This window comes from Anser anser (assembly GCF_964211835.1).
Source record: "Anser anser genome assembly, chromosome: 1".
NCBI lineage: Eukaryota > Metazoa > Chordata > Aves > Anseriformes > Anatidae > Anser > Anser anser.
In genome coordinates, this window is record NC_139720.1 from 74,851,736 (window position 1) to 74,879,317 (window position 27,582).

The 27,582-nt window shown below is 41.0% G+C and overlaps 1 protein-coding gene across 4 annotated transcripts in view; it reads right to left on the minus strand.

Moving 5' to 3' along the window:
- The window catches only part of PARVG (parvin gamma), a 30,769-nt gene extending 3,320 nt beyond the window's left edge, over positions 1 to 27,449 (minus strand). The window contains exons 1-12 of one of the 4 annotated variants that reach the window (XM_083821327.1): positions 20,072 to 27,449; positions 15,320 to 15,420; positions 14,754 to 14,818; positions 11,874 to 11,976; positions 10,667 to 10,807; positions 10,143 to 10,258; positions 7,901 to 7,956; positions 6,982 to 7,004; positions 5,451 to 5,512; positions 5,265 to 5,333; positions 4,067 to 4,168; positions 108 to 180 (exon numbers count right to left, since the gene is read on the minus strand). In XM_083821327.1, the coding sequence (XP_083677453.1) occupies positions 108 to 180; positions 4,067 to 4,168; positions 5,265 to 5,333; positions 5,451 to 5,512; positions 6,982 to 7,004; positions 7,901 to 7,956; positions 10,143 to 10,258; positions 10,667 to 10,807; positions 11,874 to 11,976; positions 14,754 to 14,818; positions 15,320 to 15,398 (889 nt within the window). In that variant the 5' untranslated portion in view covers positions 15,399 to 15,420; positions 20,072 to 27,449. The other 3 variants (XM_083821328.1, XM_083821330.1, XM_083821329.1) reach the window with 3 other exon arrangements.
- Between the last annotated feature and the right edge of the window lie 133 nt (positions 27,450 to 27,582).

Below are 27,582 nucleotides of genomic sequence, written 5' to 3' on the forward strand. Positions count from 1 at the left end.
ATGCATGAGTGCCACACTGCAGAACCTACTTTCTTCAATTACTCTAACTTTTGCAAGCCAGGATGTTAGCAACTCTATTCCAGACAAGTCTGTGTGTCATGACTCACCTTCAGAGTTCACAGAAAAATTTAGAAGACCTCCATCTGTCAGCAAATCCAATGCAAGGTTAACGTTGTGAAGCTGTGGATGAGAAAGGGAGAGATCAATATAACAGAAAGTACTTTCCATCTAGCAACACAGTGCCCAGGATGTTTTCAAAAGCATTTCTCTAATAGCTGGAGTAAGATACTGATTCATAAATGCGTACTCACTTCTTTAGTTTTGATGGAGGTGCTCTTCAGGGTTTCTATCAATTATCACACAAAATCAGATGTAAAATCCATCTCCAACAAAATGTATCCCATGAGGTGGGAAGAACAATCCATTTATTTAAAAATAGACCTTGCATGTGAAAGCCTTGTGCTAATTGATGTTTCCATGGGGAAAAGAGGCTAGGTTCATAACTGGATCTAATAGATGCATGGAATTTATTTCTACTTATTTTTAAAAATTAAAATAATACAAAAAATGTCCATATGCTTACTGCATTTGGAACTATATATATATTTATATATAAATGAAGTAAAAAGATGTCTATATTTCATTAAGAATTACAAAGGTTAGAAATCTTCTGATCAGCTACATTTATGAGGTAGAAGTTTCTGCTTTAATGTATGAAGATGTATATGCATGATAACAGTAGTGATGATATCCTTAATATTACTCAAGAGAAATCAAGCATACCTCTATGAATAAAGGTTGGGGTTCTTTTCCTGATTATTTTTTTCTCTCTTGTTTTTCTTTCACGTCCCCACATAAGAGTAGCACCAAAGGCGTATACAGTAATTATGAATGATATTTTAAAATGATATAATATCCCATTTATATAATATCCCATTTACTAGCTTCTTACTAGCTTAAGGGCAGCTGTTTATTTGGATGATAATTAGCAGGCTCCCTTGCTCTAATGAAGTACGCGTAAGAACTTCAAATTGTTTCTTCATACATTCCTTAAGCTACCAAGCAATTTATCCTTCAGGAGGTACATCATAAAATGCTGCCATGCTGTTCCCTATTACCTTCTGACAACAAGCACTGGGGTCCCACGTGCATAAGCCAAGAAAAACTGTATGCTTTGAAGTGAAGTAATAGATTTCTGTTTTACCAGGTTCTGTGATATACAAGTAACTGAGACTGACAGTTTGAACTCAAGCTTGTTTTCTTCCTTTCATAGTCAGCACACAGGAGAGCTTAGGCTCATACACATCTAAACAATTTTCTGATCAGAATGAATAAATAAAATGTTTTCTTATTTAATCGGCACAGGTGAAAGGGTCACATTTTTCCCCTTGTAAGCATATGAGATTTACAAGGAAAGATAACATGCAGATTTCAAAATAAACCTTCAGACAGAAATACTGATAACTACCTAAGAAAGGCAACCTAGAAAAATAAGCTGTTCCATCCAGCTGCATTTCCAGACTCAAAAGAGCTGGCAAATTCTCTAGGATTTACAATCTGACAGAGATTGGGACGTTCAGGGTACTTCAACTCCAGGACTCTTTAGACAAAATAAACCAAGTCCGCAGTTTTAATAAACATAGGGGCCCTCCCAGGTTTCATCTCCTTACCAATGTTCACCCCTGGTTCCAGCCTGACATATTTCATGATTATTTCCTTTGTCTCAGGACATATGCTTTTCTATCAACAAGAGAATACAGGTCTAGACATTATTTGCAATTTCTTATAATTCTCATTGTTTGTAACAAACACCCAGAAAACTTGCACCAAATCTACCCACTCACAACATGGACTTCTTGCACCTGCAGGCCAGTCACCTCCAGGATTTTGGCTCCTTCTTTCCTCAGCTCTCCAGTCCCTCTAATGTCCTCCTTGCCCTTTCCATTTTTTGTTTTTGTTTTCCTCTTCAGTACCATTGCTTTAATCCCAGTTCCCTCTCCTTGTGATTCACGAGGTGTACGTATCAGCTTCGAGCTTCAAGCTTCCAGCTTGAGTGAAAGTTGATGCACCACACTGATCTCAATGGCGTGCGTGGTTGTCACCATTTTTATAACACAAATAACATATTTTAAATCTTAGCAAAGGTTATATTTTCACATTTTACTGTACCAATTAACATCAAAAATGATAGGGAGGAAGATGCCACATGGGAATTGAAAGACATTTTATGTACAAATGACAGTTGAACCACGGTAGTACAATATTTTTAGCTATATTGTAATCCTGCCTTTTTTTGGTTTTGAACAAACGGGAGAAATAAATGGTAAATATCACTTCGGCAAAATGTTCAACTGCAAGTCCAATACTTTAAAGTAACATTGCTAGAATGTGTAGTATTGTATTGAACCAGTACACAATTCCATTGTATCCCCTTCTCTGGGGCCAGTGAACAGCACATGCAACAATGTAAGAACTAGAAGGTCTGAGCTCTGGTTTGTACCTAACAGTTCAGGACATCTCATTTCTTGAAAGAGATCTGTACGGCCTGAATAGGGCTAATCCAAAAAGAAAAAGATTATTGTTTTTTCATTTAATATTTTGTAGGTAATCAACTTCCTCTGAATGAAGTTACTAGAAACGTTAAAAGTTTACTTCTAATTCAATGAACCAGAGCACACAATTTTGAAAACAGGGCAGAGAAAGAGAAAGGGAAGGAAAACAAATGCAGGCAAGTGCTTTGATTTTATTTGACTCAACCCTTTGAAATATGTTTTCCTGTTCCAAATCATCTTAGATATAAAATCTAAATTTTCCTAATACCTTTAACAGTCATCAGCTTACAACAATGACTTTTTGACAAAATCTGAACCTAGGTCTCAGACAGTTGTGCTTTTAAATGTTTTAATAAAAAGCTCCACAGAAGTATTTATTATTTAGTAAGGGACCCCTGAGAATTTTCATCACAGATAAATAGTGCCCAGGGTGATTAATTGTGGTTAGACTGGGAATCAAGAGAAAGATTCATTTGTGTGGGAAACCCCAAATGCAAATCACATCAGAGGAGAGATTCCCATCTCAGCCAGCTCTCAAACAGAAAGGATTTGACACATTTCACCTTCAGAGATCTAAATTCACACAATCCAGAAAAGCCAGCCAGGGTCTGATATTTTTCTGAGCTATCCAGTGACTCATGGGAAAAAAGTTCCGCAGTTTTCACTGATTTTATGGTGTGCAGGCATACAAAACCATCAACTAATGGTCATCATTGGTCAGCTTCCTAGAAGTGCCAGTGATCCAACATGGTCAGCAACTGAGTTTTTGTCTCCTCTGTGATCCTAGCCACACAACAGACAACTTGAAAAGATCTCAAATATCCCAAAATATTTCAATATCATGGATCTGTGGATGAGGCTTTCACAGCAGCATCCCAGCATCCACTACCTTCTGGTTGATCCCCTTTTTTCTTTGGAAGCACTGATAAAATATGTCTGTTGGAGGCTGAGAATGGAGCCAGGCAAAGCTGGCTGGGTAGATTATAGCTCCCAGCCTTGGGGGAGGAAAAGATTCTCAAGAGCTTCTGAAGCACAGAGGGGACTTTCAAAATGTCATGTCTCAATTAAGGTATATTTTTAGGATGGCGTAAGGAAAGCTATATGGATCCAGTTCTGTTTTGCACAATATGTCATCTGGTTAAAGATGTCAATTGTAGGACAGACTTGTAGGAGGATAGCACATCAGTTCCCTGCCACAGAGAGACTCTGGTTTTCACTGGAAGGCTTCAGAAGCATGTATCTACCTAAATAAATGCAAGTAACAATAGTTTGCCTCACATGAGACAATAATTAGTTTTTGAAGGAGAAAACAACCTGTCCCAAAGTACTTCAACAGCACCTAGTGCCTGCTTTTGGATTGTCCCAAAGAACTACCAGCAAATACCATGCACGCATATGACTTTATATGCAGCAGGAGTAACAGTAAGACATAGGGCCCTTCACTGGCATATGGAAGCAATAAATACACAAGATGTTTGAAGCTTCAAGCTCTAAGTGATTAAATAACAACTTACCATCTCTGTGGTGCTGGCTGGAGTCAGGAAGAAATCCCTTAAATTCAGAAAGTAACCCTCCAGTTGTCCAATTAACAGAAGTAAGATAACTCCATCTGCAAACTAGAAGAGGAACAATCTGAATATTATTTATTATGTGGGCTTTTAGTAAATTCCTCAGATAAATGCCATTCTAGTGATAAAGGAATTGCAATGGTACTCTGGCAACCAGACAGTCCAATGACTCAGCTTCCTTGACCTCTTAGACGGTGAGCTTCATATGTACTTACGTAATGCTGCTAAGCTCATATTAGTAAAAATACGACCTTGCAAAAGGACAGCTATTAAAACAAATTGTTCCAGATGTGAAAAGACTTCAGACGACCACAAGCAGCAAACACATGACTACACTTATGCCTAGGGGCTGAGATTTATGACAAAACCCTCTCAGAACTTCCTTCCTCACAGCTGCCCACCAGAAAAACCCAGAAGAGCAATGGAGCATGGCTCCACTCCTCATCTATGCAGTGTAAATCACAGGGACTGACACTGCATCCAGGGGCTGAGTGACTGGAGCAAAGCAGGACATGATGGCTGATTTCTTCTGCCATTACAGTGCATGTGTCTGCAGAAGCAGAGAAAGAAAATGCCACCGGGGATGTCCCCGAGTTCACGTTTGCTCGCTCCCCAATGACAGCATAGGTATGTTTATGGGACTTGGGAAGGTGATCCTCAGGTGCCCAACGAGCACTTCTGCAACTTCATGGACTCTAAAGAAGCTTGATGTTCAGAGGATGGGGTTTTGAAATTTAATGAAAATCAGGCCTTCCTACCCTAAAGCAAATCCAGCATTAAGGATCACTAAACACCAGCAACCAACCTGGCTTTCAGTGTAATTGTCAGAACAAGCCTCATTTCCATCCTGACAGAAAGAGTATTCAGGAGTTCTCTGAAAAATGTACTCTGAAAAGCAGGACTCTGAAAATTACTCCCTGTAGCATTACAAGGACCATGCAGTATTCAATACAACATTATATTTTACCACTACTTATTAGCTTCAGAAACTTCAGAGACTGAAGCCTGACATGCTAACCCAAAGCTAGATATAATTGTGATGTCGCCAAGTTTAAAATTGCTACAACGAAAAGGAGGAAACATAATGGTAACAGGAAACACTCGAATGACAAAACATGTTGACATAAAGCTCAGAGCAGGCTACCTGAGATTCCATGTCTTTCACATTTAATCCTAATTTTCCAACATGCTGGTTGACGAATTGCAAAAATACCTAAAGAAAAAAATAAGGGGAGGAGAGAGGGGAAAGAAGGAGAATTTTATTCAGTGAAGTTATGAATTATGTTTTACCCTACAGATTTTAATGTCTATTAAAGAATAAATAAATTACCTTTTTTACATCATCCAGTCTATCTGGAGCACGGCTAAATATTTCATCAAAGGCATCATCCGCTGTATCAAAACAACATTAATTGGTATTATTTGGAACAACTGTCAGACCAGAGGTTTAAGAAGGCTTGACGAAAAAGGTGATCATGCCTTATAAGCCAGGGAAGAAAAAAAAATTGTAGGGAGAAGGGGAAAAAATCCTGCTTTTGGATTTAACACAGGACAGTAGTAGAGGCTTCATTTTAGCCTGATTACATCAGTAAAAAACAATTTGCTTCATTCAGCTCTCCCATTTTCACCTGCAGAGATTCTCAAGATCTGTGCTGCACCAGTTCTAGCGGCAAAACTAATTGGGGAATGGGTTTCTACAGTGCAGGAAAGCAAGCACAGCTTTGCTTAAGGAAGATTCCTCCTAAAAGCCAGAAACAGAGAAGCCCCTGCTGTGAAGGAGCTTCACTGGGTTTGCCCTCCCTCCCTGTTAGGGTGTTGCTGCAGGAGCGCTGTTAAGAAGCAGGTGGATCCATTGCAGCTCTGAGCCACAGTCTGCAGCTTGCAACAGTCTCACCAACTAGAGAGCCCTCTTCTGGAGCCATGCTCTGGGACTTTGCTCTTTGTTAAGCAAGCTGCTTTAAAAATAGAGACAGCATTCTGAAGAGTGAATTTCAGATTTCTCTTTCCAGCAGAATCAGCCTACTGGAAGAAATACCTAATTATGCTTTTTTTCACTATTTCAGCCCACACTAGAGGCCACTTAGCAGAATAAGTGATAAATACATATTAAATGATACATTTTGCACCTCTGAAAAGGATTAAAATGTTAACATAAAGGGCACAGCAGAGAATTAAATGGTTGCACTGATTCATTGGGGATGAAATGTGCTCCTTTCCAGAAAGGAGGAGCAGCTCATGGAATACAAACCAAAAGCCTCACACCGAAGCTTAAGCAGTGCCCATACCTCCTACATGCTGTGGACATTTTTCACCTCAGGTGTTTCACGCCCCTCAAAAGCCCTAAGGGTAAAATCTCTGTGGAGGCTGCTTGTTCTACTGAGCTGCCTCCCACCAGCAAATTCCAGAATCTCATCTGCAAGCTGGAGAAAGGAAATGACATTGGAACTATTTACAGGCAATGAGAAGCACAATCCTCATGGCACTCTGCTCATAAGTAGTTCCAACAGAGACAATGTGATCAGTGCACACTGATTATTTCTTTTAATTCAAGGCATAATTTGTCCCTTACTCGGGGCTTCTCTGCTGGATCATCAACCCACTGTATCATTCCCTGTCTCACAACCCATGCATATTTTGCCTGCAACCCATGGGCAAAGCAACCACCCCATTTCCAAACTGTTGTGCTGATCTCAACAGACCTTAACAGGAGACAATTGGAAAAAAGTGCTAGGAGAAATCCATGAATCTTCACTAAATGTAGTGGGAACACACTGATTTTTTCATGAGGTAAAAATGGATCAGAATCTCAGACATAATAAGCATAATAGAGCAACACTGAATTTGGCAATGCCAATACTTACTTGACTGCTCTTCTAAATTCTCTCTAGACGTGCAATAAAAAAAGAATTAGAAAAAGCATTCAGCAGAATTAATCTTATTCATAAAGAAAGCTTATCTGGACTATCAGGCGTCTTGTAAAACAGGAGATACAGTACAAAGTGCCATTAACTTTATGTTAGAGTAGCTTTCCAACAGACATTTTCAAACACACTATATATCTGTGTAGGCACCTGGAAGTGTATGAGTTTTTAACTGGCCTAATAAACATTTATTTTATAAGCACAATCTGTAATAACCTCTTTCAATAAGCTGCTCATGATGTTAGAATTTGAAGATGTTCTAACATATAAAAGATGATAGTAGAAAAATCTGTTTCTAGTTCTTGGAATGATCTCCATATTTTCTCAGTGTATAAACGGTATCCTACTACTCAACTCCTTTAATAATCACAGCACCTCACAAACTCAGCAAGTTCAAACCTTATTTCTTCAACAGTAAAATAAGGAAAAAACTGACTCATTTATCTTGAATTATGGACACAATAGCAATGAATTAATAGTAGATTTAAACTACTGTGGCTTTATAAAATTTCCTGTTTATTTGGGGACATAAAAATTTACAGTACTAGATGTGTATTACTATATGTTACTATAGTCCATGGCAATAACAACCTCAGAAATACTTATATACATTCTCTTACAGAAGTTTAAATAAAGAGTAGAAGAGGAGGGTATTATAACCTAATACCCAATCTGAAGAGAAAAAAAAAAAAAAAAGAAAAAAAAAGAAAGAAACCAGAAAGTTCACATACATATATGCATATCTGGTTTCATGATTTTTGTCATCATCGTGATCCCAGCTATTTTTTCTAAGGGGGAAAATACCCACAGTATTTCCTTTCCGATTGACAGTGTACAAACCAGATATATTCCTTCTTACTTGCTTCCTGTGATATATTCCACTGCACTTGTCATCTTTAATCCTTTGGAGGTGTTCTGTTAAACAAAAAATAAGTATTTTTGGTTTAGTTACACAAAAAAAATCTGAAAGCATTAAACACACTTCCACAAACTGTTTGCTGTCTTAAATGATTACCAGAGAGCATTTATTTAAAAAGTCCAGTACAATTAGTATAGGCACTTTCAGAGGTTGCTGCTCCCTTCTGCTCTCTTCACTCTTCAACCAGAAATGACCTGTTTCCCCAGCAGAGGAAGCCAAAGGAAAAGCATGAGGCCCCTCAGCTGGTGAAGTTGAGACTGACGTGTTCACTTGGAGCCTTGACGAATGTAATAAGCTGTTCAGGGCAGGCACTGATTTATTTTGCGAGCCTCCCTGCATTAAGTGTTCAGTTTTACAGCACCAGAGATGCTCACCTCTGTCTTGTGACGACCTTGCTCCATATCCTGCCACCCATCAACAAATCCTCTTGCAGAGGACTTAGGTTAGGTGGGTTGCTTAGATTTAAGATGGTGATTCTCACTATTTCTGGAGGTACTTTGGGCCTTTGTTTACAGAATCACAGAATCATAGTAGCATTCAGGTTGGAAAAGACCTCCAAGATCGTCTAGTGCAACCCTTAACCTAGTACTAAAGTCCACCACTAAACTATGCTACTAAGTTCTACATCTAAGCATTTCTTGTAGACCTCCAGGGATGGTGGCTCAACCACTTCCCTATTCCAGTGCCACACAACCCTTTCAGTAAAGAAATTTCTCCTAATATCCAACTTAAACCACCCATGGTGCAACTTGAGACCATTTCCCCTCATCTTATCACTTGGTGCTTGAAAGAAGAGCCCAATCTCCCCCTTGCTACAACCTCCTTTAAGGTAATTGTAAAGTAGAATAAGGTCTCCCTGAGCCTTCTTTTCTCCAAACTAAACAACCCCAGCTCCCTCAGCCACTCCTCATAAGACTTGTTTTCTAGATCCTTCACCAGCTTCATTGCCTTTCTTTGGGCACAATGTGTTTATGACCTCGTACCTTTTTCCCTCTGTATATATCACCTTCAACAATTTTTCCTTCCTGCCCTAAGACACTCTCAATCCCCTCTTCCAAACCTATGCTTCATGAGCTTTCCTCACTTTTCACCTAACAATTACTGTTCCATTGGGTGCATTAATTTCTCCTATGAAGAACCAGCTCATAACCATAACCCCATCATTTCCGTAGCTACTCTTCTCTCTCTCTATCTCTCAGGTCTAATATCCATTGCCGACGCCGTGGTTTCATAGATAATCCCTCCTGATTTCTGCACAGCTGAGGCACTTGCAGCCACACAAGGCACTAGAGGGAGGGCTCCTTTACAAAGAGTCTGACTTTTCACTGATGGGATGGATCCACATAACAGGAGCATCTGACTGTGGCACAGCAGCAAGCAATTAGACTCCAATTAGAAATTAGAGGGTCTATTTGTGCCTAAGTGGTAGGCTGGGATGGGGTCCCAGAAGAGGCTGTCCTTGCTGGACACTTTGAAACCTCCTGAAGTGAAATACACAGCTTAAGTGCATACATGGTCCCAGTTCCAGTTATGATCCTCTGAAGAGGCAAAGTGTTAGGTAATGCCATACAGTGTGCAGGGCTTCCAACATGACTGAATTGCAACTGTACTGTTAAAACTGTGACACAGCTGTGCTAATTTTTGCAATTGTATCCCAAATTGTGGTCTATCTGATGTTCTCTTGAAGTCCCAGAGCTGCCTTTAAGAAACACAATAGAGGAAGAAAGCATGTAGATCTCAGCTTGTAGAGAAAAACATCAAAATATGACCCTAATGGACAGTAAAGACTCCCTTCCACTACAGAAATAAATCCTCGGCATTAAACCAATGTCATGATCAAAGAGTGCAGGCTTCTATTTTAAAACACTTAGAGATAAAACCAGCAAAATTTCCTCCTCTTTTTTTATTTTTTCTTTACAGAGATCAACAGCTGTTTTCAATTTGAACTGTCCATTTTTGGATCAAGGAGAAAAAATGGCATAGTGTTTCCATCCTTTTAAAGTTACAGCATCTGAACTGAGCACAAAATGATGGTCTTGTCATTAAATTAAAAGGCATAGTTCACAGAAAATAAAAGTCTCTCTTTTACAGCTGCACACACATATCTCCCTAATTCTAAGCAAACTAAGTCTTGTGAATGGTCTCTAGGATCTTCAGTGACAAGTATTAAAACCATAATTACCTCAATGATGATTGTTTCCACTTGAACATTTGGAGGAATAGCCAGACTGGGTTGGAAGTGCTTTGCTATTGTGACCAGAAGATGCAGGGTGCTCAGTAAGTCCTTTGTTAAGATAGCTATTCCATGTAAAGAAAGGAAACAACAGTTAGTGTGCAAAACAATTAAACCTCATCATAATACCCTAAGTAATATCCCCGTGCAGAGCATCCCAGAGTCATCAAGGGCTATAGCACAGGCAGGACATCAAGTTGGGGTTTATATCATATGATGATTCAGCAATAACACAAATTAAAAGTCCTTTCTGTGAGACATACACAAGTATGTTGAGGGCTGTTAAGCCACAATCTCAGAGGATGGAGTTGCACCCAGTCAGCATCAGATATTCCTGTCTCACTTGTGATTCAAATAGTAATTGCAAACAGATCATTTAATTACCGCTCTGGCACCCCTTTGCCTCATAGCAGTTGTATAGCCAGGGAAGCCCTGGGATGAATAATTTTGTCCCATTTCACTTCGGAACCTACATTCCACACTCCATTTCAGCTGACTTTCATCCAGTTGCAAACACTTATCCATAGCTTCCAGAATCACAGAGAGTTTCTGCCGCTGTTTTTTTTCTGTTAATGCGATCTTGTCAACATCCAGCTTGAGAGATCCTAGTTTTTCTTTGACAGAGAGCCCATATGAATAAGGAAGCATTTAACACCACCACAGAGAAAAAAAAAAAAACAAATATATATATATATAAAGTCATAATAAAGCACACAAAGTCTTTTTTTAAATCCCAATACCATTTAATAGCTTCCATGTCACAGACCCATGACCCACAGGCATATGCCTTGTTAAACTCCTGAACTCTCTGAAAGCCTCAGTAAAATCAGTGAAGCTCTACTCATGGGGAAGCACTCAGCCCATTCCTTACAGCAGCATCCCCCATCCACACATCACACTCCACATTGCTCCTTTTCCTAGTGGAAGCTACAGGAATCTGACAAGTGAATCTTTCCTTGGGATACTGCACAAAGGCCATACCAACTCACATATATTGAAGAAATCCCAGCTCAGGCAAGAAAACTATGAAAATAAGCCAATCCAATTCACACTGCTCTCTTCAGCCTTGGGAAAAAGGAGATATGACTTGAAAGGCATCCCCAAAGAGAGTGAAAGTAGAAAGAAAAATAAAGCAGAAACAGGAGAGATGGAGAAACAGAAATGGTTCAAAAGGCCGTTCCAAGAGGGCACATATAAAAAGCACATATAAAAGCACATTGTAGTATACAGACAGAGCCTCTTAGATTTTCACCAGTTCCAGCTCAGTGTATTAAACCTGGAACCTTTTCCTTCCTTCCTTCTTTTTTTTTTCCTTTTCTTTTTTTTTTCCAAGCTGGAAAACATATAAATTGTAGTGCTGATCCCATGATCCCATCCAATGTTTCTGGTAGCATCACAAGTCACCTTTGTACTCTCGGCTTATGAACTCCTCCCTCTCTTCAGAAGGACTGTAATTTCACACTTCCAAGTTAACTTTTTTATTATGTTAACTAGCAGCCAAAAAGACTTTCTGAGAAGAAAAATAATTGTATAAAACAATAGTGGATCATCAGGCATTTGTTCAGAATTACCGTTATCACAACTTATTCATAGCTTTTTCCATTCAAGAGGATGTTTATTCTTTCTTCAAAAAGTTCCTCCAAGATTGATTTGGAAGCTCAAGTCAAAGAGGAAGCTTACCCAAGAGATGATGAAGTACCAGCCCATCGTACAGATCTTCTTCCAGACTTTTAACTACTATGTGCTCCTGTTTCAGAGTTGTGTTAATCCAGTCAATCAATAACTGTGGAGGAAAACAAAGCAGCTGAGAATTAGGCTCTTGTTGTTTGGACAAGTCCTCAGTGCTATGCTGTGTTTCACCTCTTTCTTTCATCCCTTATCTCACATCTCATTTTGCCTTCAACCTCTACTTCCTTTGTGCTTCTTGGTTCTTTTATAAAGAAAAGGAAAGTTAAGTGGCAGTTAGTTCTCCCTAATAACACCAGGCTCGCTGGCCAATTTGAGGCAAATTTTTAAGCGCGGTATACACCTCAAGTTATATTCCTACGAATTTTGTAGAAATAGATACACAGATAGAGAAGCAGACCCTATTCCCAATTCTATTAGGGAAAAGGCTTCAGAGTAGACTTTCCACCCTCTGCCTATATTAGACATGAGAGAATTCACATACAGAAAAAAGTTTGTAGGAAAAGAGGCTTCACTCATTCTGTGAGTTGTTTCCTGCAAGCAGGAGACCAAAAGAGCTTCTCAGTATTTCTCCAAGTACCTTCTTTACCCACACATGCTAATATAAAGGGAAGAGGATTTGCGGAAGCAGAACTGAAAAGCAGCAGCACCAGGCGGCTGTTAATAAGAACCTCTTTCAAAGGGACGGATATTGCTCCTATTGATATTGTTATCACTGCAAATGAATATTTGGAGTTTGTTGTACTGACAACACCCTCCTTACTTGCTGTAAGCAGAAGACAATTCATAGCAAATCCCTGTAAGTTAGCCAACAGTAACAAAAATATAAGAAATGGTTTGTAAAAATAAAATATAAATCTCTGAGATGCTTGAAACTGCTTGAGAAAAAAAAAAAAAAAAGGCCTAGCTCAAGCACTTCCCTGAACCGAGGAGCTGACAAAGTATGTGAGCATGTGTAGCATACTTCCTCAACTAAGAAGTATACACCGTCTTCTAAAGCAGAAAGCTGTGCTCCTCAGCTTGCAGGTTAAGATCTGGTGATGCTGTAGATGTGCAAGGGATAAACCTGTACCCCAAGTGTCACAGTACAGGCAGGTGGAAGTCAGAAAAGCAGAAAGTACTGCTAGACATGGATGTCTGAGATTCCTTGTTGGCTATCTCAGCTCTTCACAGCCATGGCCACAGCCTACAGCTCAGACAATTCTTTCAAGCCCAGTTATTGGGGCTCTACTCAGCTGTAGAGCAGAGTTGTGTCTAAAAATGAGTAAATCAGAAAAGGAATATTTAAAGACATTTTCTACTGGCTTCTAAATGTAACCATATTCTCTTTTACATGCTGGTCAATATTTATAGTCACCACAGCGAGCCATTTCACATTTCCTAGTTCCCAAAAGCCCTTCAAAATAAAAATGCAATGCAAAATAGTTATTTTCCCAAGTGAGTTCCTTTGCTTCCCTTTTTCTTCCCTTGAAGGTAACTCCATGTCCCCCCCACTCCAACCTCTTCTCTGAAGGAGCCACAAACTCTTCAGATCAAGAAGGCTAGCAGTGGCACTGGTGGGCACCCAGAGGATTCCCTCCTTTGGGTCCCAATTTCTACCTCCCCATCTTTCACAGAGAGGAAGTTAGACAAGGAAAAACACTCTTTCAGGAGTCTCTGAGAGGAAATGGATTAAGCACTGAAGCTCACAGAAATCTTCATATAGTGAGGAAATATCTTCATTTTTGGCAATCTGAAAAGAACAAATTCAGTGTCTCTGTAGACAACATAATTGCATTTTGCAGCACTACCTTTCAGATTTTCTCTTTCATATAAAAACATTGTGAAAGCCTGACACAAAAATTAAATCTTTTTGATCAAATATGCATGAAGGTTTAAGAAAACATAATATAGAAGCATACATATTTATGGATTTATGAATGCCATATAACACACACATCAGCACAAAGCTTAAGCTTGTTTTTGCAATATTCATAACATTTTCAGTATCTCCATAAAGCAAGAAGTGTCGGTCTCAAAAGAGACGTGCCACTTTTCTTCCAGGAAATTTCAGTATGCTAGCCTTCCCCTGGGCTATAGCATTAGAAAAACACAGTGATTGAATGCACAGGGGGAATTTTCAAAATTGCTTGGAAATAAAGCACTTTCCTGTGAAACAGGATTCATCCTTCACAGCTACCTCAAGCAGACAATGAACTGCACAACTGCTTGAAGGCTTTACTCCTGAATTCCAGTGGTGATTTGCATACCCTCATCCCTTCTTTCTCTGCTCTGTCTTATCCCCTTCAGGCTGCACCACAGCTTGCCCCAAGCTGGCAGTCACTGGCAGCCAGCAGACAGGAGGCAGAGGACAAGAGAAAAGACTGCTGCCAAGCAGCACAGCAATCCCACAGCCTGTTATCATGGGATCAGGAGAGCCAACCTGCATGTATTCAAACATCTCCCATTAGTCACAGCAGGTGTTGACGTGGATTTGCTTTCAATCACAGCCAGCTGTCCCAGTTGGATTCCTGTTGCTATTACGCTACTGATACAGCGAAGTCGCAACCAGGTACTTCTGGTGCAACGCATCCATATGTCCCAGGTTACAAGAGAGATTATGCAAGGAACTCAGATTTTAAACCTACCCTCCATTTCACACACAGCAGTGACCACTCTGGTGCGATATCAGCACTCAAAATCTTGGCGTTGCACTTGGCAAAAGCCCTGGCTCCCTCGTGCACAGATCAAGTGCCAGCACCAGGACATGTCCACGTCCTCAGAGAGGGTGGGACCAGGGCCAAGGAGCCAGGTAATTTACATGGCTGACCAGCCATGCAGCAGATGATAGCAACCCAAAGTGAGGATTAAATGCTAGAGCAAAAGAAACGGTACCAGTTTTAACTCCTCCAATTTGGGATTGTTGCTTGCAGTGGGTTTTATAAGTTTCTTCTTCTCTCCTATGAAAGGAAGCAAACAAGACAATTACATTACAATTATCAGACATGACTCAAGTTTTCTATAAAATCTGCTATTGGTTTTACATTATCCAGTATCACTAACTGACATATGTAGAAACTGTCATTTTTTATTTTAACTGATTCTCTGTGAGGAAGAAAATGGCTTACCGGACTATTACGACTGCTGTCAGAAATTAAGTTTCAATATAATTCAAATCAATAAAATCTACAGGGACAATTCTGGAAACAAAGAAAAAAACACTTGTGCATGTATAAAATTTAAATCTCAGTTAAAGGATCAGCTAGAAGTTGTGTCACTTCTTGATCTGCCTTGAGAGAGTCAGATGCTAAATTAACCACACACACAGAGTTTACTTGTTGCTGATAAAGCCATGGGAATGCTGCTGAAAAATAAACAATTCATTTGTACTGCAAGTTTTCTGCTTAGCAATTCAGGTCATTCCTTGGACCTTTTTCTGTCCTGGCTCACAAAATATGTACCTGGAGTGATGACATTCTCAACAAGGAACTGATTAAGGGCAGCAGGCTGTGTAAACACATTTAAGATGTCTGGATCCATTGTATTTTTCACTCCTGGTAAACTGTTAAAAGATAAAGGGGAAAGGAAACACGAGTAAAGAATACATGAAAAGATCAAAGTGAGTGCTAGGAAGAAAACAAACTGAAGGGTTGTTTTTTTTAATTACTATTTTTATGACCTATGGATTACTTCTAAAAACAATCTGAAAATACCTTCATTTTTTCTGCTAATAATCAGACTACAGGGGGAAAAAAGACCTTTAGTACTAAAACTTGCCTTAATTCCAACAGTTTCATTTGAATTAGATTAGTAAAATCCTATTTAAACCGAAAAGAAAAAGCTATCAGTTTTCTTGGTGTCAATACACATATGCTATAAAAATGAACAATACTTAAGAATTATTAAATCAAGAATGTGGTAGTTAAATTAGAGACAAGCTTATAAATATAAACAGTTTCCCCTACTAGACCATCTGGCATATTTGTGGAAAAAGAATGGCATACTTCTGGGTATACAACCCCAACTTCATGTTAGAAGCACAAGCTGTTGCATAGTGTCTCCAGGATTTGTACTTCATACATAGCCAACAAACCCCAAACTGTGGGTGAGGTTTTCCAAGATGGCTAGGAGTCGTTCAGAAGGACAGCAGAAGCCAGAGAATGGGGCTGTGGGAGCAGGGCAGAGGCCATATAACCCTCCAAAGAAGTCCCATCAAACAGAAGTTCACAAATAAGAGGTTGGCAAGATTATCTCCTACTTTTCTCAAAGCCTCAAATCCAACCACAGTGCAAGCAATGACAAGTCTGAATTTTTAACCACATGTATAAATTTTCATGCATAAGGCTGTGCCATGCTGCCTACACAGCACAAAAGTTAAAGCCAGGCTCTACAGGCATCTTACAGTGTAAGAAATGTTCACTTTTAAGTGCTTGCTTTTGTAGTCTTCATGTTCATGTAAAGGTTATTTGTTCAAGCCTACAGGACTAAGAAAACTAGGATGCTTCAGCTTGGCAAAGTGTAAAAGTTAGGGACAGTAGTACCTGAGTGGTCTCTTTTAAAAACAGATGCAAAAACATAGGATGACTCCTCATTAAACCAAAGGTAAGTTAACTTCAGTGCAGAAGAAAGCATAGTTATATACTGCAACTGTATGTATAAATGATGGCCTGCAGAGGTGAGAGGACTACAGACGGATTGTGTCTCTGAATCCTGGACTATCACGGCAGCATCTGCACTAGCACGGGCCAGAGGTCTCATCCCTCCTGATAGTCCTAATCTCCATGAAAACCAGAGCAGAGCAGACAGCAATATGAGCACCAGGAAAGCTTTTTACACTCCTCTGAACAATGCGTTCCCAGCTGCTGGTGGAAGTGGGGCTCCAAGGAAGATAGACTAACCAATAGTGCCACTAATCAATAGTGCCACCTCCTTGTGGAAGGGAAACACTCTCTGCTTGCTGAGGTTCAGTGCTGCAGGGCCACTGAAGGAGAGAGGAGGCAGGTTTAGTTCCTTTTTAAAAGAAAGCAAGGTGCCTCACGTGGCAGGGTCACACAGGAGAGGACTCCTACTGTCTACCTGAGACACCTAAATTAGGAGTTATGTCTCTCAAGGCTCCCTATGTAGTCAGTAGCTACGGACAGGCACCTTTAAAGAGCAATCCAGAGCATTTAAATGAGGGTCTTGCCCCAGCTTGCATTTTTCAGCTACTCCTTCATGCTGTTACCAAAGACAGTCTGAGCTGCTAAGGCAGGTGCTTGCAGTTAGATACAAGGACTACCCAGCCCTATAAGCACAGTGGAGCAAGAGAGTTTCTGCAATTGCTATTCACACTGCCCAGAGATGATCCCCAAAGTGGCATTTCTCTGACAGCTTTATACTCCAAAAAGCACAGTGCCACTCTGCAGGCTCAGTATTCATTAAAAGCTCCAGCCAAAGTGCATTATGAACATATTTTATCACAGATTTTGCCAAGTCGAAACTATTGGTAGAAAATGGCAATTAAATGCTTTTGCATATCAGTCTTGGAAAACAAACCGATATAAAACAAATACCCAGCAAACCATTAGGGAAGAAGGGTCACAAGAATCTTTCACTATAGTGGCTGCAAAACTGAATGCTGTGTCCAGAAACATGGTTGGTAATGTAAGATACTTAGGAGAAATTGAGTCATTTAGTGCCTGAGGAGCAACTGAACAATCTGAGACAAGACTGTCCAGATGGAATAAACTGGGAGGGAAAAAGTAATTAATACAGAGAAACTTAAGTCCAACTTACTTTTAAATTAGGTTTCTGACATCTGTTATGCCTTGGGAAGTCACACTGATAAGCCTTATGTAATAGTCCATGTAAACCGCAGCTTATACCAACTCAGCTTTGCTGCAATACTTAGCTTGTGTCTCTCTTACACTTTCTTTGAATATTTACACATCAAAATAATGCATACTGCCTGCCACATCCTTGGTCTCTTTTGGCCAAGGAACCCAAACATCAGAAAGCTACTCTTTTAACATTTGGAAGCCTGTAAGAAAGGGTCTGAAATTGAGAATTTGCAACAACAAAAGCTAACGTACTCCATGGCCTCAGTCCTGTGTACCCTACTTGGTCAGAATGTTAAAATGGCCATACTGAGTGAGACAAAATATCTTACACCCAGACCCTTACAGCATCCAAAGTCAGATGCTTAGGGGAAAAACAAGAACAAAACACAAACAAAAAACAGAGCATACACAAGATACTTCCCTAAAACACTCTCATGAGCTTCAACAGCCTGCAGCTCGGCCTTCCTAAAGCAGCAGTGGGGTCCTAGTAGATGCTGCCAATAAAATTACTCCCCACGAACTTCCCAGCCAGCCCTTGAAGGTGTTTATCTCTCACCATTCAGCTGCAAGGAGTTGAAGAGTGTGGCTTCACCTGGCACGGGGAACCACCCGCTTCTGCTCGCTCTGAACCTGGGCTAGCTCCCCCTGAAGCTCCCCACTACACATGGTGAAAAGGAGACCCATTGATTCACCTTCTTCGCATCACTGTTACTGTACTACTACCCTACGCCCTCAACAGTCATCTCTTTCTAAAGCTGAGGAAGAAACACAGCCTAAGTCTTAGTCATCCTTTGCAGGGAAACCAGTCTGACCCATCGGTCATCCCAGGTGCCCTTTTTTGAACCCTCTCCAGTGCTACCACATGCTTTTTTTACTGCTGGGAAGGAGAACCATGCAGATTTAGGAAGGTGCCCTGTAATGTTCACTGTGCTATTCTGCACTCCTTTCCTCCTAATTCCTTATGTCATTTGCTGTTTTGATCACTGCTGAGCTGACACTTTAATGGAAGGCTCCATTATATCCCCAAGATCTTATTCCTAAATAGCAACACTCCGCTCTGAGCCCATCGTTTACCCGTGTAGAGCTTGTATTGTTACTTTCCCCCTCCTCACATTTATCCACACTGATTTCCAACAGCCATTTCAGGGCCTGAGAACTGCAGCTCCTTAGCATTTAATAGACTCATTACTTATTACTAATAATTAGTGTTCTCAAGCAGTCCCTCATGTGGCAAGGCTCATTGCTGTGAGGCTTGATCCAAGGCAGTAGCCTTTCAAAAGAAAACCTTCTCCAGAAAGAGCATGAAATGGAACATGACAGGGTTTGGACTCCTCCCTGAATTTAGCTGATTAATGAGAAATAGGAAGGGATGGGAGATTTGATTCTTAACCACAAGCCTCCATGTTTGCTGCAACTAACCTTTGCAGATCATCACTTAAATTTGCTGTCCATGCCTGTTACTGATGTGCTATTTTCTCCAGCCTCCTGCATGAATTATTTACCACTACTTGGAGAAGTGATCATTGTAGGAGACAACTGCTTGAATATAGATTGTAGTGGCATTTCACAATGGAATTTTAAAATAAAATTCAGCTTTAATTATTCAAATGAAAGTATTATTTAATTATTTAATTATTTAATTGTTCAAATGAAATGGCTTAATTTGGTCCTTCATTGTCTTTTACTGAGACATCACAGGTACATATACTTGTCCATTTTAAAGTCAGCGGGTGTTGTCTTTCTCCTGTGCCACTTGCTGAGGTACAAACACGTGAATTTTAGTTCAGCCAAGAACTAGGCTATCGCATAATGTTGCAATGCAACAATGACAGATAAAACAATTAATTCTCTAGGTGGGCCAGATCAATTCACTTCTCCTTGAGCCTTCACACAGTCCGGTTCCCAGATATCCCTTACATATGATATAAAGCATTAACAAGTGAACAGCAGTCTCTGACATCCAAACTGACCATAGAATATATGCAAGGCACTTACTGACGTTACCAAGTTGTTTCAACTGTTGAATTCCCTGTTTGAAAAACACAAAAGCCCTACTCCGCATTAGCACAAACACATTTCCTAGGAACAGTTTTCTAAGTAGATCAGACAAAGCAGGGAATAAAAAACAATTCTGAATGCCAATGATAATATTTCTGCCTTCAGAAAACCTGAATTAAAAAATAAGAGAAAAAAAGGAGAACATGCGTTGTCCACCCAGTTTAAAACTTACTTTTACTTCCTCATTCAGTACCAGACTTTTCAAGAGCTATTTTTGCTCACTAGCATCAGAAGAGACACTGTCTCAGCAAAAACAATCCGCATGAATGCAGGAAGTCTTACAGATGAAAAAAATAATCAAAACTGCACCCATAAGAGTCCCTTTCCCAAACTTACTATTCTCTCCTTCAGTAATTTTCCGGCAGCTCTTGGCAGATCTCACGGCAAGTGGGATGCAATTTACCAGGAGCTGAGGCTGCCCCCAAGGCTCGGCTCTGTGCTGAAGCTGCAGCTCCCGTGCAGGGCAGCACGAAGCACACACACTGTGCGCGAGGGAAGTTGCACCACGCAGTACTGACTGCGCTCAAAAATGAAACCAGAGATGCATCCGGAACTTCATTGTCTGTGTGCTTGGTCCCTGCTGGAGACTGGAATAAACAGAAATACAAATGCAGGAAACATGCACCCCTGCAACTCCTGAGATGCCAAAAAATAATAGCAAGATACTGTCATTCTTCCACAGTACTGCACTGTTTACTAGTCCGCTTCTTGGGGGTGACTCACAGAGCAAGTTTTCTTCGCATTTAATAATAGAACAACCAACAGCAGATAAAATCATCATGCTACATTACAACTTTAACTCATGGTCCTTGGAGCACTTTCTAAGGCAGATCGTCATTTTTCTTTCTACCTGGCAGAGGGAACCAAGGCAGAAGGAAATGAACTCATTTGTCCTTGGACAGCTAGTTAGCCACACCAGGGTCCAAAATGCTCATCTGTTACAAGAGTTACCTCCGCTAGGCAGTGCTGATGCTCTGCGCTCCCTGTTTTATCACAGATTAAAGAGGGAAAGCTCCCCACAGCTATCACTTTCCCTGGACATCTTCAGGTATCACTTACAGTTGTTAACTCTTTCGGAAAGAAAACAGTGATTCTGCAGTCCTCCATGAAATCCCAGAATGAGACAGTAGACAGCCAAACTAATTAAGCTAGTCTGGTTTAATGCTATTAAGGGACTGATTCCTGTGTTTAGCTCCACACCATAGATGAGAACTGATAGTTCTGCATGAGCTAAATGGGATAAAGGAAAGTGGGCTGAAAACAGATTTCCAGCTGCCATGAATTCCTAGTGACTGAGAATTTAATCCCAAATCTTTCATCTAAAGGTCAAAGTGAAAACTTAACTGTATTTTCTAAGCAGATAAGCACAACATTACAGCAAATCAGAAAAGACCTAGAGTACCTTCTTATTTATGCAGGACTGCCTGCCACAGCCTAGAAATGTAGAGAGCAAAACCAAAAAGAAGGTACAGTTGGAGATGCTGTTGCAACCTTTAGACAAATCCAGTTTCATACCAGCAGGCAGAGGAAATACGAAGAATTAAAAATTGGGAAATTGATCTCTAATTACTAGGTCTCTCAGTGCTTCAATTAGCAATTCATCTTGTTTCTTTCCTCATTCACAATACAATGTGACAACACTAAAAGAACAGCAGTCTCAAGCACACATGGTAGACAGGCACTTTTTTCCTCCGAAATGTTGTCAGAAGTCCATGAAGTAGCCAGTCTTCTGTAGTACAACACTAGTAAATTCTGTACCAGAGCTGCATTTGGTTTCATGCCCATCTCCCCCCACAAAACTCTGTACGTTCCCAAAGCACACCTCGTATGCACACACCCCCATACACCTGGCCCTCATATAGAAATAACAACTGAAGAACAATTCAAGGAATCAGCAGTACTCCCACTAATAACAAGTTCTGATAATGCATTTTCCTGTTCTCCCACATGGCCTTGCTTTATAAGGGAGCCACTGTTCCCATCGTACCAGAGCAAGAATACAGGCATTTCCTATGTCATGCCACTCTTGGTTGTGCTTCTGGTTTCGCAAGTGCTCTGCAGACACATACAGGACTTCAGCCTCTTTCCTGCGTGGCTGCAGAACTTGGCCCTGAGCCTTCTAAAGGTATTAGAGGGTGTAATTCATTTTTCTCCTGTGGAAGGGAGAAGGTGAACAACTTGATCATGTTCAGTGGCAGGGAAATACCAAAAAAAAACAGTTGATGAAACCTACATATGAGTCGGACACATTTGGTTTGCCTGCGCATCACCTGTACCAAAGCCAGAAACCTGAGAGCGCTGCTTTGCTAGGTCTACATGGATCACCATGTATCTAGGCCCCCCCTTGATGAAGAAGACAGCTGCAGCCCATCTTTCAAAAGTTCTTCCCGCTGACTTGTCCATTCAGACAAAAAAAAAAGATGTAGAAAATCAAGTGATCATCATTTATTTATTTGAATAAATAGTACAATTGTCATAAACCATGCACAACACTCCTACTGTGATCTCTAGCAAACATAGCATTGCATTGTAACTTGCTTACAGTACACAACTCTTGTCACAAAGCTGGATGTGTCCAACATACGACAAGTCCAGAATTTTATCTGAAAGGCTAGTTTTTAGTATGAAATCCAGAGTAAACACTGTTAAAAACAGTAAAAAAGATTCTTAAAAAATACTTTAATACTGAAAGCACAAGGGTTGGGGGAAGAGGTTTTAAACCTCTTTAAGGTTTAAACTGATCAAAGAAAATCTGCCATTGCTGCTTTTTCAGCCTGAGAAACAGGATGCAGCTGAATAATATCTGGGCTTCTTCTGTGGTAATACAGCTTACTGGAACTGAGTATGTCAAGCAGATACACCTAACAGGCAAAGCTGTATGGGTTTGAAAAGACAAACATTCATTAAGTACTCAGAAACATGGAAGCTTTAACACTGCAAAGCATTCAGCATTCCTGATGAACTCAACCAGATTCAGATCTACCCACTGGTACCTCGCGGAACATATCTAAAATTTCAGTAATGCAGAGTTCATGAATAACATTTTTACCATTCAGTTACCTTTTGAGAGTAAGTATCACGGCTATGTAACAAAGTCGTGCCAAAAACAGGTGTTCAGAGATGGCTTTACCTTTATTGCTTTTCCTGTAAACTGGACTGCCTGGGATGAAGCTCCAGTTCAGTTAAATCCATTCCCCTCCCAGCCCAGTTAGCAATAAAGACAGCATCTAAGAGTGACCTGGTTTGACAGCAAGGAGCTAGGGAATGAACAATGCATTTTCCACGTGCAACATTTACCAATAGACTTAAAAACATAACACATCCCACAAGATGACACCTGCCCCCAGCCTGTCCAATGCATCAAGCCTGCAGTCTCAACTGACTGGAATATTAATGTAAGGAATGCTAGCAGGGACCCATGCCTCAGGTTGCAGAGGAGGGATTTGGGTTTCTGCATAATGACCAGAAACACCTAATTGAACAAAATACAGACTCTTAAAATGCGTTATGTTCACATCTGCTCACAGGCAATTAAATATCAGCTATAAATTTCCATCTCAGAAATAGCCATTCCTTCTCCCAAACCCAAACTGCTCTAATCAATCTCCTCTTGTTACTTTCTGTTTGCTTTTGATATTAATACTGCCAGTAATTTTAAAAGTAGACTCTCTGGAGGTCTTTGCCAACATCTCAGAGAATATAAATAGCACTGGCACTTCCACATCAGCTGAAGGGAGGTAGGTGGAATAAGAGCTCTTTAACAGACTTGTTTCCCACAAGTACATTGCATTAAACAAAAAAGTTTGAGAGACCCTTTGGTTCAATCATTTCCCAGCCTCATGATACACCTATTTCACAGCACAAAAGTTAGACCAATCTCATTAACTAGCCAGCAGAGCTGACCCACCTGGCCTTAGTGCCTCTGCAAGTCTCCTCTGTAATAAATGCAAGCACCGTGGTAGAGTCTAAGGGCCTCATCTGAAATTCAAGTCCTGTTGTACTAGGCACTGTATAAACAGCAAGAGGTCAGCTTCCTCCTAAAGTACAAACAAGCAATGATTCCCACAGAGCCTCAGAGGAGCGATGGGCCTGAATTTTTTCAGGGAAAAAAAAAAAAAGGGAAACTTCCTTTCACCTTTGGGTTGGTTCCTTTCACCTTTGCTTTGGCCTTCAGGCTGCTCAGGGAACTAGTCAGCAAGGTCCCCTGAGAAACTGCTTTTGAAGGCACTGGTGTCCATCAGTGCTGGTCAACCTTTAAGCACTGCCTCCTAAAAGCACAAGATCAGGCAATCCCAAAACATCGGAAGTCAGGCAGGCGGGGCAGAAGGCCGGCCTGGCTGACCAGTGACCTTCTACTGGAGCTTAGGCGAAAAAAGAAAGTGTACGGCTGCTGGAAGGAGGGTCAGGCGACGAGGAGGGAATACAAGGATGCTGTTGGTGTTTATAGGGAGAAAATTCATGTGGCCAAAGCCCAACTAGAGTTGAAGCTGGCCATGTCTCCATGTCTGTGGGAGACAATAAAAAAGGTTTTTTTAGATATGTGAACAGAAAAAGGAGAACCAAAGAAAACATAGGTCCGCTACTCGATGGGGAAGGTCTCCTCACAGACAAAGACATAGGCAAAGCAGAGACATTTAACGCCTTCTTCGCCTCTGTCTTCAACCCTGATGATGGGCTTTGGGACCCAGGGTGCCCTGAGCTGGAGGACCATGACGGTGGGAATGACAAACGCCCAACCGACCCTGAACATGTGCAGGATTTGCTGCTCCACCTGGATCCCTACAAGTCCATGGGTCCGGATGGGATTCATTCCAGGGTGCTTAAAGAGCTGGCTGGCGTCATCACGGGACCTCTCTCAATTATTTTTCAATGATCTTGGGAAACTGGAGAGGTCCCAGTAGACTGGAAGCTGGCAAATGTTGTGCCAATTTTCAAGAAGGGTAAGAAAGAAGACCCTAGCAATTACAGGCCTGTCAGTCTCACGTCAGTGCCTGGTAAAATTATGGAGAAGATTATCCTTGAAGTTATTGAAGTGCACCTGGGGGAAAATGCAGTCATTGGTCCCAGCCAACATGGGTTCATGAGGGGTAGGTCCTGCCTAACAAATTTGATTTCCTTTTATGATAAGATCACCCATCTAATCAATCAAGGGAAACCAGCTGATGTGATCTTTTTGGACTTCAGCAAAGCTTTTGACACAGTTTCCCATACGATCCTACTGGACAAAATGTCCAGCATACAGCTAAATAAAAACATCATCCTATGGGTGAGCAATTGGCTGGCGGGCAGGGCTCAAAGGGTTGTGGTAAATGGGGCCACATCTGGCTGGCGGATGGTCACTAGTGGGGTCCCTCAAGGCTCCATTTTAGGGCCAGTCCTCTTCAATGTTTTTATAAATGATTTGGATGTAGGGCTAGAAGGAGTTTTGAGCAAATTTGCCAACAACACCAAAATTGTGCTGAGGAGTTGTGGACTCGGATGAGGGTGGAAAGGCCTTGCAGAGAGATCTGGACAGACTGGAGAGCTGGGCGATCACCAACCGCATGAAGTTTAACAAGAGCAAGTGCCAGGTCCTGCACCTGGGACAGGGCAACCCTGGCTATATGTACAGTCTGGGCGACCAGATGCTGGAGAGCAGCCCCGCAGAGAGGGATCTGGGGGTTGTGGTTGACAGCAAGTTGAATATGAGCCAGCAGTGTGCCCTGGCAGCCAGGAGGGCCAACCGCATCCTGGGGTGCATCAAGCACGGCATTGCTAGTCGGTCGAGGGAAGGGATTGTCCTGCTCTACTCTGCGCTGGTGCGGCCTCACCTCGAGTACTGTGTGCAGTTCTGGGCACCACAGTACAAAAAGTACATAAAAAAAGGAAGAGTGTCCAGAGGAGGGCAACAAAGATGGTGAAGGGCCTAGAGGGGAAGACATATGAGGAGCAGCTGAGATCACTGGGCCTGTTCAGCCTGGAGAAGAGGAGGCTGAGGGGGGACCTCATCGCAGTCTACAACTTCCTCGCAAGGGGGAGTGGAGAGGCAGGTGACCTATTCTCCGTTATCACCAGTGATAGGACTCGCGGGAACGGTGTTAAGCTGAGGCAGGGGAAGTTTAGGCAGGACATCAGGAAGAGGTTCTTCACCGAGAGACTGGTTGCACACTGGAACAGGCTCCCCAGGGAAGTAGTCACTGCACCAAGCCTGTCTGAATTTAAGAAGCGTTTGGACTGTGCACTTAGTGACATGGTCTAAACTTTTGGGTAGACCTGTGTGGTGCCAGGAGTTGGACTTGATGATCCTTATGGGTCCCTTCCAACTGGGGATATTCTATGATTCTATGATTCTATGATCTGCTTCCTCTTTGGGGCACTCTGCCTCATGTTTCACACAAAATCATGGCTGCCCATAAAAGAAAAGTTGCTGCTGTGATTCTAATCATAGAATCTATGATTCTATGATGCATAAAGGCAGGAGTCAAATCCTTCCCCTAGACACTCAAAGGAAAGGAATGCTATTATATACATATTCCACAAATAATTTACTCTGGAAATTACAATTCCATTTCCTTGGCACAGCTCTTCTCCAAAATCTACTCAGACAGCTCATGTGCCAGCACAGCCTCCTTGCACACACAGCTGTAACGAGTACACCACCAGCCAGGAACAGCTCTGCAGATGAAACCTGTTAAGTACTATGAGGTAACTTGAGTCTACCAGATAAAACTAGCAATCCTTTTGTTTTTAAAAGGCATTCCCACTAAATCTGTAACAGCTTAGAGACTAGAGTGCTAGGCCAGAGTGCAGCAGTGTTTCTTGGGATGACACAGGGCAACTTAATGAAATTAGTTTAAAGCACAACTGAACATCACCAAAGAGCTTCAAATTTGAAGCACTAACCAGTGGCTTGCACTGTGTATACCTCATCTAGCATAACCCAGTGCAATCCTCAAGTAAAGGCAATCTCTTATTTATACAGGAATTGGTTTTCACTCTTTAGGAAAGAAAATACATAAAAACTGTTTATAAATTCCTGATCACAAAAATTGTACAGCTGCCAGTAACTTCAAGAGGAATCTGACCCGTCATCTTAGCTATACAAAATGAAGAGCCAGTCTTTAAACTGCCAAGCTCATTATTCTCCATGTACATTTCAGAAAGGGCTGGGGGCAAAATGCATTAATCCAACCTGGGCATATCTGACAAGCTCCTGACTGACTGACCTGACAGAAGCTGCATGCTTAAAGGATGGCAGTGGTTCTATCAACCAAATTTCTCCTAGAATGGAGAAGAAATAAAAATAGACATGAAAAGATTAGATGGTTATCCCATTGCAAGACTTATTCTGTGTAAACACTGAATGGAAATAACACTGGTTATTATGAGGTGAACACAAAAACTGAAGCTTTTGCCATGTAGCTTCAGATAGTGCCTGTAATTCCCCTTGACCCCACCCACCCAACAGAACATACAAAACCTTATTTAAAAGAAAAGGCTCAGCTTCTAAATAAATTTCAATGCTGATTTTCTATCGCTAATGCTTAAGCCTGGAAAATCTCCAAATGGTAATGGTAACCAAGAAGTTTGCTAAAGAAAGGTTATTATAAAATCAGAGTCTACAGACAGACATCAGTAAGTTCTCATGTTGTCCCTGCTTATTTAAGTAGTTAGTGGTATATTTCTTTTATCAAAAAAACATTTGTTGATCATAACAAATCAGACCCAACAGTATCTTCTGGTAAAAGTGTGAAATATCTACACATTTTCAAGTGACCTAGAGAGTACATGTGCATTATTTTTAGTGGGATTGCCATACAAACAGCTATAGAGAGACCACATCAACTGTAGAAAGAATGCATGAAGTA